Source organism: Lottia gigantea, assembly GCF_000327385.1.
Source record: "Lottia gigantea unplaced genomic scaffold LOTGIsca_28, whole genome shotgun sequence".
NCBI classification, from domain to species: domain Eukaryota; kingdom Metazoa; phylum Mollusca; class Gastropoda; family Lottiidae; genus Lottia; species Lottia gigantea.
Window position 1 is genome coordinate 1,400,124 of NW_008708898.1, and position 13,404 is coordinate 1,413,527.

General features: G+C 31.7%; 1 protein-coding gene across 1 annotated transcript; it reads right to left on the minus strand.

Moving 5' to 3' along the window:
* Positions 1-1,124: 1,124 nt before the first annotated feature.
* Positions 1,125-13,030, minus strand: LOTGIDRAFT_232362 (hypothetical protein; the record flags this gene model as incomplete). The annotated part of the gene is made up of 18 exons (XM_009056571.1): positions 1,125-2,805; positions 3,116-3,199; positions 3,409-3,478; positions 3,684-3,863; positions 4,088-4,314; positions 4,630-4,758; positions 4,944-5,063; positions 5,505-5,606; positions 6,806-6,895; positions 7,840-7,939; positions 9,486-9,546; positions 9,722-9,834; positions 10,357-10,443; positions 10,739-10,929; positions 11,517-11,569; positions 11,860-11,939; positions 12,632-12,721; positions 12,893-13,030. The coding sequence occupies 18 exons, from the start codon at positions 13,028-13,030 to the stop codon at positions 2,024-2,026; spliced, it is 2,697 nt and encodes an 898-aa protein (XP_009054819.1). The 3' UTR covers positions 1,125-2,023.
* Positions 13,031-13,404: the final 374 nt, after the last annotated feature.

Genomic DNA, 13,404 nt, shown 5'->3' on the forward strand with positions numbered 1-13,404 from the left:
GTGTTTTTCACAATGTGATTGTTGAACCAATCAAAATATTTAAATAAATTATCTTACACTGTTAGTTTTTCAATCCATTCATGTGAAGAACTTTGGACCAATTTATTTAGAAGGTTTCAAGTATCAGTTTCTTCACTCTATTCCATTCATATTATCCAGTTTTGTCAAAATCTGGTAAGAATTGTGTCTTTAAGTGTTTACAAACTAAATATTGAAAGCGTTTTAAAAACAAGGGCAATAACTCATACTAAATATTTTTCAATTCTTTCGATTTTCAATAAGGTTCAACCTAGGGTGATAACAAACACTAACACCAAGTTTCATCGAAATCCATCAAGAATTGTGCCTTCTAGAGTGTTTACCAGAGTAAAATTGAATGTGTTTTCAAGAACATGGGCAATAATTCATATTAAATATTTTTTGATTTTTTCTGATCTTTGATAGTTTTCATCCCTGGATGATAACAAACCCTCACACCAAGTTTAATCAAAATCCATCAAGAATTGTGCCTTCAAGATTTTTTACGGGCTAAGAATTGAATTTTCAAGAACAAGGGCAATAACTTATACTAAATATTTATGGATTCTTCTGATTTTCAATTGGGTTCATCCTTGGGAGATAAAAAACACCAAGTTTCGTCGAAATCCGAAGCAATTGTGGATGGACGTCGGTCGATATACGCCCTGCATTTCATCTAGGCATATAAAAATGTAATAATTTAAGGCCTGGTTATATGTGGGGAGTCCGCCTTGGGTCATTTGAGTCAATTTCTACAGATTTACTGAAACATACAGTGTGTGTACAGATAAAGACTATAATGCAGAAATAGTTCGGTTTGTAAAGCGCCATTGAATTCTCCTGCTAGAGCAGTAATGAGGGATATAAGTTCCATAGTCTTAATCTTAATTATATGGAACAGGGCCAGCCTGGTTTTCATATAAGTCAGAGCATGCGTGCAACATATTTTTTAAAAAGGCAAATATTTCAACCTGGGTAACCAAACTAGCTCGGCTTGCAAGGCAGGTCCAATACCTATAACCAGACCCTTATAGAGAGATTAGTTCACTCACATGTTTTGGAAAGGCCATGAACCTTTTTACTTATACATCACAGAAACCATAACTGCATATTGTATCATTTATTTTCAGTATATCACAAACACTGACGTAACTTAATCAGGAACAAATATACATAAAGCAAGAAATACAATATAACAATAACAATTTACCTAGTATGTATAATAATTCACTGCTTCAAATATCAACAGATGCAGTGCATTCAAGAAATTCTAAGTTTGAGAATAAGTAAAATTAGCGTCAAGGAAAGCAAAATCAATGAAATTAAAATATGAGTCACATTTACTATTAAGACAGACCTTCAATTGGATGAGAGAAATATAAAATTTCAAATATAAATAACCAATGCCTCCATAATTTTGAGTAAAGCTTGCGATTTAGACATAAAAACTTATATTATACTAAGTCAACTGAGTGTAGAATGGCATTTATCTGATTAAACAGACATTAAGTTCAGATAATGGCAGGAAGTCAATGTGACCCATAAAACTAAACAACAGACAAAAATACTTTCCACTAATATAAAGCTGACATAAATTATTTATGCTCTATACAATACTGTGTGGCTATAAACAGGTTGCTTTGAATGTGTTATACAAATAAGCTACCATCAAAACTTTGAATACACACAAATATATACATAATATATTTGCTTCATTCTCTAGAGAGCTAATGGAAGAAATGTATACTTATTTTGCTGATTCAATAATCTCGTATTATCTTGATATTCTGAATTTGATCGGAATAGGGTCACTATAGTATAATACTGTTAATAACACCCATATCACTGTTCCTCTTCCACACTTTCTTGACCTCAATTCAGAATCAACAATTCCAAGCATCAGATATAAATATAACTATAGTAACACAGAAATCGGAGATAAATGTATATTAGCACCTAAATCCTGACTATATCACTGAAATGTCCTGGAAGGAAGACAGTGCTTTCAGTTTGGTCCTACCCAGTAAGGCATAGGAGGAGGTGGCTGACTATACTGTATAGATGTTGGTGGAGGACCAGTAAAAACTCCAGGAGTGAAACCTGGTTGAGAACTAGGTGTGCTGTAAGTTGGTTCTGGTCCATTCCATTGATGTGGTGGGGGTTGATTGCTCTGATAAAATGATGTTGGTGGTAATGGGGGTGCTATGGATGAGGGAGGTGGTGCAGGTGCTCCCCAGGCTAAAGGAGGAGATGGTTCTCTATAGGGTTGATTGGATACAGGCATGGCCTGGCTGTATGCTGGTAAGGCCTGACTAGTAATTGGAACTGGTGGTTGACTGAAAACTGGGATGTGTTGGCTAGCAATTATTGGTTGACCTGGTATCATTGGATGACTGGAAACCACAGGCATCTGTTGACTGGCCATGGGTACTGAAATACTGACCACTGGTACTGGAGGATTATGGATAGGAAGAGACTGACTTGACAAAGCTAAGGGTTGTCCTGGAGGAGGGTACATTTGTTGTTCACCTATTGGTCCAGCATTAATATACTGAGTTTGGTCAGGAGGGGGCTGTGTGTATTGACCAAAAGAAACAGATGGGGGAAGTATAGATTGGGATGTGTTATAAATGGTAGGTGCTGATGAAACAGTGACTTTATATGGATGAACATGTGGGTCTAAAGTTCCATCATTTGTTAAAGATTGGTGGTCTTCTTCTGAGGCTTTCCCATCTTTTTCAGATTTCTTTAACTCTTTCTCCAGCTTCTCATCTCCATATCCGTAATCTAGAAATTAAACATTTGTCATACATGATTCAGAATATCTTGATCCTATAACTTTTATTATAGCCCTAAAGGATAGTTAACGTTAACCTTTATTCCAAAAATAGTTCTGATACAGAATTTATAGGTGAACCAGTACTTGCAGTGTAAAAAAACTCTATTTAATTATTTACTTTTTGAGAATTTGATAAGATTATTGTATTCAATAATTGAAACTATTACAATTTATCAATTTTGTTTGATTTTATGGGTTTTTGTTTGACTCAAGACTATCTGACACCAATTTTTCCCACAATAAATCTATAAATAATACCTTTAGATAAATGTAATCCATTGGAATTTTTATCTTTCTTCTGATTCGGCTCATCTTCAGATTTCTGTGAGCCTCTTTTAATACCTGGAATAAATTTATCAATATTGTATATATCAAATAGATGAAAAAAACATTCCAAAGTTGGAAAGTATGAAATTATTGTAATTCACCTGAACTTGAAAGGAACAACATTGTGATGTATATATAGACAGATTGTCGGACACTGTAAAATATACCAATGTAAAGAGATAAAAGGGGTACTTTTGTAAAAAAAAAAAAAAACATCTTTTTACCTGTTAATGATATTTTCTTCTCCTCTGATTTGTCTGTTGATTTTGTTTTGTTATTCCATCCTGGACCATGCTGAAATCAAATAAAATGAAAGTTGCATTGTTATTCTTTAAACTTTTCACTATCGGTATATTTGATGTATAATGTGCACTTATTTAAGATGGTGACAAGATTTTTGTTAAATTTTAACCAGAGATTTTACCCAGACAATACGTAACATTTTTTGGGGTCAGGCCCTATTTGAAGAACCAGACCCATTATTCGTGACCAAGTTTACCTGATAGCCCAGTAAATTAGTTGGTACAGGTTCATCTGTTTTCTCTTCTTTAAATCTACGTTTACCAGCAACCTCATCTTTAAATGATTGTATTGTAGATGCTTGGGGATTGGATGCTGTTAAACTGGAAGTAGAGGTCAACAGTTCACCACTGTATGCTATACTGGTCTGGACAGAAAACTACAAGAAAAATATTGAATTAACAGAAAGGTTCATTCTGAATAAAAAGGCTTAGAACGCTCAAAATGCATTTCCAAGGGGGGGCTGGTCCAAAATCTATTTTTCTTATTTAGAGACAGATGGATACAACTTGGAAGACATGATGCTAAATTATTAACTAAAGCAAAGACATTTTATCACCTGAAGCTCCCATCGCTTCCAAAAGATTAAATAAAAATACTTACAGGTGGTTGTTGTGGTTGACCTTGACCTACTATAGGTATAGACTGTGGAGGTGGCGGACCCTGTGAGGTTTGTACCAACTCCATGGTCTGTCCATTAGGTGCTGTAATAATAGCTGGTAATGGACCAGGTGGGGGTATCACAGCCTGTGGTGGTCCTACCACTGTCACTTGGTTACTACCAGGTTGGGGGGTACCACTAACTATTATCTGTCCTTCTGATGGTAAAGCTACAATAAATCAAATACATCAGATTAGACCACACTAAAAGACTCTACAGCAAATGACCCATTGTAGTGGACTAATAAAGACAAGCATTAACAATAAGGAAAGCAGCATCAATTCCCTTGATCTTTAAAGATTTCCAACAGTCATCAGACATGGGATTCTACTCACAAACATACCCACACTCTACTATACTACTCTATAGATACTACTTTGACCGATTCCAAGATCAAACCCAAAACATAGAGCTCAGTGAAACCAACTAGCAGATTCATCACAGTCAAAAAGCATTAATCATAAAAAGCGTAATAGTTCCTTACCTATAAATTGGTTATTAGGATTGTTGATTTCAAACTGCTGTGGTTGAGGAGGTGGTCCCTGAAGTATCGGAGGAGGGACACTGGTATTTGGTACCAACATTACATTTTCATTGCTTACATTTCCTCCATCTAGAAAAGAAATAATCTAATTATATATGTTAATATATTATGTTGTGCAAGGATACAAATGGAAAAAACATCACCCATACTTTTCCAAATCAAATGTGTATTTGAGCACCACACAGTATTTGACCCAAGCTACTGCATCTCACAGTATTCATATATGTTACAGTAATATATTAAGCAGTACGTACCCATATTGGACAACATTTGACCAGATGGTAATGGTGATGCTACTAAAGGTGATGTTATAGCCATTGTAGTATAGGATGAGGAGGTGGGTAACATCACACTGCCTGGTGCTGAACCCATGGCTGAAATACAAAATTTTCATTATTTATAATAATTACTTGGAATGTCACTCATTCCTTTCATAAACATTGTTTCACAGAAAGTAATGTATGAAAAAGCAAAAGATTGTTGAGTACATTTGTATGTTATTTAACTAAGGGGGATAACTATGTTGTAATATGGTCAAATATGCTATGAAGCATCTGAAGACATTTCTGTACACGACAATGTAGATTCCAAGTAAGACTAATAAATTGGAAACTGTTCTCATTGTGCTATTTAATATAGGAGGATTGTATCAGTTACCATGACAACTAAAACAGGGTCACTTTCTTATCCTCCATTTTTAGAAACTAGTCAATGAATCAGCAATAACTGAAGTGTCATTTCAGTTTTATAGTATAGATACCATTGGCAAACAGGGGACCACATTAAAGAGAGGATAAAAAATAAAAATTACATACCTTGTGCAACATTAATCATAGAAGTTGGTGGTAAGCTTGATGTCATAGATACAGCCTGAGATGAGGCTGGTAGTCCTACCATTCCTTGTGCTGGCTGCATTCCTATAATAATAATCAATTTAGTTAATTTCCATTGTCAATTAGTCTCAATTAGGTCAGTTTTATTGTAGATTATTTTCACATAAAATAAGTATCATTTAAGTTATGTATCAATACTACTATCCTTGTATATAATCAAAATTTTAGAATAGTCTCATTGACGCCTACCATTATTGTTGAATATCATTAATGAAGATTATCCTTCGGTAGATTATCATAATCTATATGAATATCATTATAGATTATCATCCAAATAAATTTTAAGTGTATCATTATAAATTATTATCAATGTAGATTACTATCATTTTTATAGACTACAATCGCAATAGATTATTATCAATGTAGATTACTATCATTATAGACTACAATCGCAATAGATTACTATCAATGTAGATTACTATCATTATAGACTACAATCACAATAGATTACTATCATTATAGACTACTATCATTATAAATTATTATCAATGTAGATTACTATCATTATAGACTACAATCGCAATAGATTACTATCAATGTAGATTACTATCATTATAGACTACAATCGCAATAGATTACTATCAATGTAGATTACTATCATTATAGACTACAATCGCAATAGATTACTATCATTATAGACTACTATCATTATAAATTATTATCAATGTAGATTACTATCATTATAGACTACTATCACAATAGATTACTATCAATGTAGTTCACTATCATTATAGACTACAATCGCAATAGATTACTATCACAATAGATTACTATCATTATAGACTACTATCATTATAAATTATTATCAATGTAGATTACTATCATTATAGACTACTATCACAATAGATTACTATCAATGTAAATTACTATAATTATAGACTACAATCGCAATAGATTACTATCAATGTAGATTACTATCATTATAGACTACTATCACAATAGATTACTATCAGTGTAGATTACTATCATTATAGACTACTATCACAATAGATTACTATCAATGTAGATTACAATCGCAATAGATTACTATCAATGTAGATTACTATCATTATAGACTAATATCGCAAAAGATTACTATCAGCGTAGATTACTATCATTATAGACTACTATCACAATAGATTACTATCAATGTAGATTTTAATTATCATAGGCTACTATCACAATAGATTACTAGCAATGTAGATTTCTTTTTTCTTAAGATTACTATCAATAATAGTACTAACCTGGAGGTGGTAAGCCAGTAAGAGGTTGTGTTAAGGTAGTAATAGTGGCTATTCCTGGTGGTCCTAACAATGTACCTCCTGTTAGTGATGCTTAAAAAAAATACAATACTTTATCATTTACATATCAACTAGATATCATGTATAGATAACCTTGCAGATTTAACCTCTTTAAATTTCTTTATCCAGCCAACACTGATAACTTTTAAGAAAAATTGAATCAAGATTGTCCACAATTATATGAAGCCAATGTAGAAATTGGGAAAACACTTGATTTACATCAAATATCTAGAGGACTATATCCATTGAGGAATCACATATAGATAGAGCTCTATTTCAGCTTTATATTTCACTTTTCAGAATTGATATCTGACTTCTTCAAATACATGAAATTATACTAAAACATACAGCGGAAGTTGAGACCATTATTATTCTTACAAGAAATTATATGGTCTTAACTTCCATAGTATTTTTTTGCCTTTTTTTGTTCCAATATCAATTTTTAAATTCTGGAAAACTGAATAAACCAAAGGACAATATAAATTTAATAGGAGTAACCAATAAATATCATATATTATGATTAATTCTCATAGGGGCTATTTCACAATGGCTACAAAAAAGAGTAAAATGTAAAAGCTTTTCATATCACATTACTTATATTCAACATAAGTGTTAGTCAGTAGGCCAGAATGTCTTTCATTTTGACATTAAATTGCAAATTTCAAATGAAAATATACATATTCCTGGGAAATATAATAGAGGGCAAACAGTGTTTTCATATGCTCTGACAGATAAATTAAGAGCAATTAAAACACCATATCCTTAATAACCTAACTTTATGTCTGAAATACTAAATACATAATTAACAACATTTTTTATTATTTTATCACATGAATGATAGAAAATATATGAACTCCTGTAAGAAAATGTATAAAATTTCTGAAAAAAATAAACCACATAAAATAACTGGCCTTGAAGTTTCACTCAGCTAATGTGAAAGAAATAGAAAATGAAATTTCAATAGACTGCAGACTTACTCTGCCCTGGCACCTCCATATAAACTGGAGTTTGGTTTGGTGTCATAGGTTGTGGCATGGCCGCTAAAGCTTGTTGAAATTGGGCATATTCTTGCTGGACCTAAAATAAATAGGATAAACAAACTAGTTTATAAATATCCTCTCAGAAGAGAGTTATTAAGTTTTAAATGGTACATGTTTTGCAATCAATATTGCTAGGTTTAGTTGAAAATTGTCATTGAAGTCATCTCTTAAGTTGTGTGCGTATCAAATTTCCAGTCATAAGTATGGTATTTCTGAAATATACTGAAACCTTTTTCGAGACATTTTCTATTACTGATGTTATTACATTCTTACATTACATTCATACAAGGGAGGTAGTCCGAATTCCAGTCTCTAATAGATATTTTGACAGTTATCAGATGGATTAGAGTCAGAAGAAAAAGACCCTGTTAAATGGGGATTTTCCACATCTCCAAACCTCTAACATAATATTAAATTACCTAAGATTATTAAGATGATTGTAAATTAGTGTTGGGCATCACCGTAACTTTCATTTTGTTAGTATCACATGACTCTGTAATCTTTGAATTTTTGGCTGTGCACGCAGTTTAAATGGCTGATGCTAAATCATTTTCCCCACAAAAAAAACTTTGATGGAACCGGATACATGACATAAATGGTGTAGGGAGAAAATGATTTTTATGACTGAGCTACAAAACTATTCATCTTTCCAAATTACCTGGATTTTGCAGATCTGAGATATCTAAATATGTTTAAAACCCCCAGAGATACAGAATGTCCCCATTTAACAAGGCTTATCATTTCTGTCTCTACACCAGCTGATATCTGTCCAAATAGCTATTAGAGTCTGGAATAGCGACAGATGTTTCGGTCTATCTCTCAGGAAGTTTAGATATTTGTTTGATTTACAATATGGAAATTGTTGAAGTTTGAATCAAGAAGAAAACAAAACTAATGGTAAAATTACTTGAATAGGAAAGAATAACAATAAACCCTTTTTTTCTAGGTTTATCTAAATTTCAGTCTAACAAGGGAGGTAATAATGAGGATAAATAAATTGTGATATGGTGAAAAATACTTAAACAGATCTGAAGACATTTCTGTACACAACAATGTAGATTCCAAGTAAGACTAATAAATTGGAAACTGTTCTCATTGTGCTATTTAATATAGGAGGATTGTATCAGTTACCATGACAACTAAAACAGGGTCACTTTCTTATCCTCCATTTTTAAAAACCAGTCTGGATTTGCAACACTGCTATTAACAAGCATTTCAGCAAACCGTTTTCAGCTGAGTTTTCAACTTCCAAACCTATATAATCCACTGCACAGAAAACTAGGACTTTGGCTATGTTTTAAAACTTATCGTAATACATGAGCATACAAAACATCCATTCAAAACTTGAGAAAAAAAAAATCAATTGGTCAACTGGAAAGAAAAGATATTAATCAACATACAGAATAATCATACGATTGGTAATCAAGTTTTTATCAGCAATTTATTAGGACAGCATTCAATAATCTAGAGATCCAAGGCAAAGTTGTGAATTTAATTTCTCATGGAAAAATAATTTCAGATTTGGAAGGAATCAAGAGAAAGAGGTTTTAAATTCAGCATAGTATAATTTAAGCAATGCTTACAGTTTGAATCAAATTAGATGACAAAGCCTTAGCCTGCTGCAATCCTTCCATAGTTGGATGTCTGAAAAACAAACAAATGTTGCTGATTATATAATAGTAATAATTAACAGCACAAACTCATACATGATACACTTCCATACATACATGCATTATTATGCCATTTCTTTTCCAAAATAAGGAAAGTGGTCATGTGTGAGTCACATGTAATTATTTGTAAAGTAAAGAAAGAAACTTACTGTATCTGAATATGCATTGGCTCAATAGAGTCAGAATCACCAAATCCTGATCCTTTACCACATAGAGTAGCTATAGCTCCTGATTCACCCATAACATGTCTTAAATAACTTCCCTACAAAATATACATTTATCAAAAATGTTAAGCATGAGTATACATATTTGTTTTGTTTTGTTTTGTGTTTTCCTGCAGGCTACCACACTTGCCATTTCATGATCTCACTAAAAATCTACTAAATCATGTTCAATGGAATTGACCCAATAGCATCAAAAGTTGTTATAAGCTTATTTCTTCCAACAGATCGAAACACTAATATCTTACAATCAATATTCCATAGTAGGAAATAATTTTATTGGGCAAAGCATTTGAACATATGATGCATAACAATTTTATCAGATCATGAATGGCAAGTGTAGTCACAATGAAACAATTCAATTTGCATTTTAATCAGATTTATTTCAATATTACATGTTATCTCTTTAACGACATTTCTTTGGACTATATTCATGTATCGATTTTAAGAAATACTTTAATAAATACATTGAAAATAAGCCAGTAAATTTTGATTTGATAAAGCCAGACTTGACAACATAGCAACTCTATTTAAATGCAAAAAAAGCATACACCGATACTTACAGCAGGTCCAATTATCTTATTTTTCACATCAAAATTGGGTGGTGCATGTTCTAATCCTATATATAATTTCTCTTGTAAGAATGTAACCTAAATATAAAAATGATTCTTAACAAACTTCTACTGATTGAAAACTTGAATGAAAATAATCAATCAGAGATGGTTTATGTTTTTGATTTTAAAAAACAATGGTCAGTGCCAAAGTTTACTTTCCATAAATTCATAATTACAGTCAATATTTTTTCAATCAATTTTTCAATTTCAACTATGCCAAGAGATATACCAGTACATTCCAATGACAATTCTTTCATATTATGGGCCTGAAACGTTGAAAATTTCGCTAAATTTAGGACAGCTGAGATAAGGGAGAATAAAGAAGTTTTACCATAGCAGGTTCTGTAGGGGGTGGTCTCAGATATGTTGTTGGGGGTGGTTGATGTGTTTGAGGAGGGGGTTGTAAAGTATTCACTGGTACATGGGGTGGATGTATCAACTGATTATTATTATTATTATGTTCATTCCATGCAGGTTTACCCTGACCATCTTTTAATATTTCATTGATCCTTTTAGCTGCAACTATAAAACAATACACAATAACAAATACAATCCAGATAACATTTGCTTTCTTTTTGTTTTGTCAGCTAGTCATTTGTCAAACTCACTAGCTATTAAAATGGAGCCTTGGAAAAAAAAAAAGTTTAATCCTTGATAAACATACACAAGCAACAGGAAAGTACAAAAAAAGATCATTGTTATAAATATCAATAATATATAATAACAGCTGTTATCCACTTACTTTTTTCCAACGTTAATCAATAGCTATGTCATAATGACCTCTGATTAAATTAAAGAAAATTTGCCGGTAAATGTAATGCTACATCCTTGATTATTATTTTATATGACATAGATATAAAACATCATTGATATAAGTTTCATAGTACGGAAACAGTTGCAGGTCGTAAAAAATGATGCCATTACAGAAAAGTAATCAAATTGTGAAAACTGCAAATTCTTTTGCGGTTTTATTTGAAAACTGCACCATAATCAAAGTATTTTCTTAAGGCATCATTACCAGATATTGTAATAGACAATAGGGCCCTTTGAAATAGGATTTTTTTTTTGACAGATGAACAATGCTAAAAATATTACTTATTAATACATACTATTGATAGCTTGTTGGGTAGTAGCTTGAATATACAGGAATAATGGCTTATCACTGAAATTAGACAACAAATATTTCAAATAGGATATCAAATATAACAATGACAGACTAATAATTTTCCTTATGAAGAAAATGTTCCAATATAAACCGAGAACAGTAAATGAATTGAAAGTTTATGCTATGACATCAGTGTCAGTCCACTTTTTTTTACACTTATATTGATCTACTTTTTAACTGTTGAAGATCCTTCATTGTGCATTCAAAACAGCTCAACCCCACTTCTTTTTATTTATTGACTGCATGAGATATAACATAGTTTAGCAGAATTCAGACTTGAAACTTACTCTGCAGCAACTTTACTCTTCTCTTCTGGATGTATATATCTTCCTCTAGTAGATATAGCAGCACCACTTAATTTCATTATCTGAATAAAAGTAGTTGTGTAAGAATGATATACTATACTTTTAAGGCTCAGTATGGCTTGACAAATTTTACAACAAATTCTTGTCAAATCTCACAGATGTCCAGAGGTGAAATTTCAATTTTCATATTTCTGGAAACTGTACAGTACTCAATTCAACTAAAAAACTTTTTAAGGTATACAATAAGACTTGGAGATGCTGTTTTGAAGATAATCTCAATGTTAATGTAAACATATGGAATAAGACAATAGACTGAATGTATGAGTTGCAGGGTGACACAAATACATTTGACAATAAATAATGTTTATAATGTACCAGGCTGCTTCTCAATAAAAATTTAGAAGATAAAGAACAAGCTAAATCCAGGTAAATAAAGGAAAAGACAAAATATTCTAGGTGAGCTAAGTTACATAAATATTCTTGTATCTCCACATAAACTATATAAACAATACAGAACAAAGAACAATGGCAACAATCAAAGATCACGTACTAGGTATATTGGAAGTAGAATTTAAAACCAGGAGTTGCACATGAAGAGATCCTGAGTGAAAAGAAGCCAAAACTTCAATCAACGTAAATATAACAAACATCAGATATATCTTCAAATATTCATTTCATTTCCCACATAACATTATCATTGTGTTTTATTACCAACCAACAGCATTCAGATTTTATTTCAAAACTTTCAACTTACATGTTCCTGTGTGGTGCCTTTAGTTAGAATATTACGACATGTGATAGGGGCATCGTTTATTTCTATATCTAATACAAATAATCCACCAGCCTGCAAAACAAGTTTTATAGATATTTCATATTAGACATTCTTTCTTCAAAGATTAATGTCTGAAATTTGTCAAGTCACCATCTTCTAGAAATTTTAAGGCATGAATGAGGTAGGTCACTTAAAAACCAAAACAAACAGAAAAGCTTATTTTGATAAAAAAAACATATTTACCTTGGCTTTACTTTGATAATGTTGATTGACTTGAGATAGTTTTAATTTTCCTTCAGCAATCAACATAGCATTAACTTTAGCTGCAGCTTCAGAAGCCTCCTCTAGACTACTCTTACTATGATATCTATTATTATACATGGTGAGGTCTTTATTTCATATACATATAAATCTGAAACATAAAAAATACCATTATCATTATTATAGGTAATAAGTTACTACTTTTAACAGAAGGCATCAATTATCCAGCATTGAAAAATGAAATGAAATGAATGGAGTTTTACATCCTACTTTTCTGACTTACGTTTAAAAGATTAATAAAATTATTGTTTTGGGTATTAGCACAGTACTTTTTCCTGACAACAATTTCCTATGTTGAAATTCCACTCAAATCAAGCCTTGAAAGACACAATTAGAAATGATACTTTATTGATTTCTATCATTCTTAAAAAACAAATATTATGTTGGTTTTTCTACTGAGATATTATACAATGTCATTGTGACATTCTCTAACT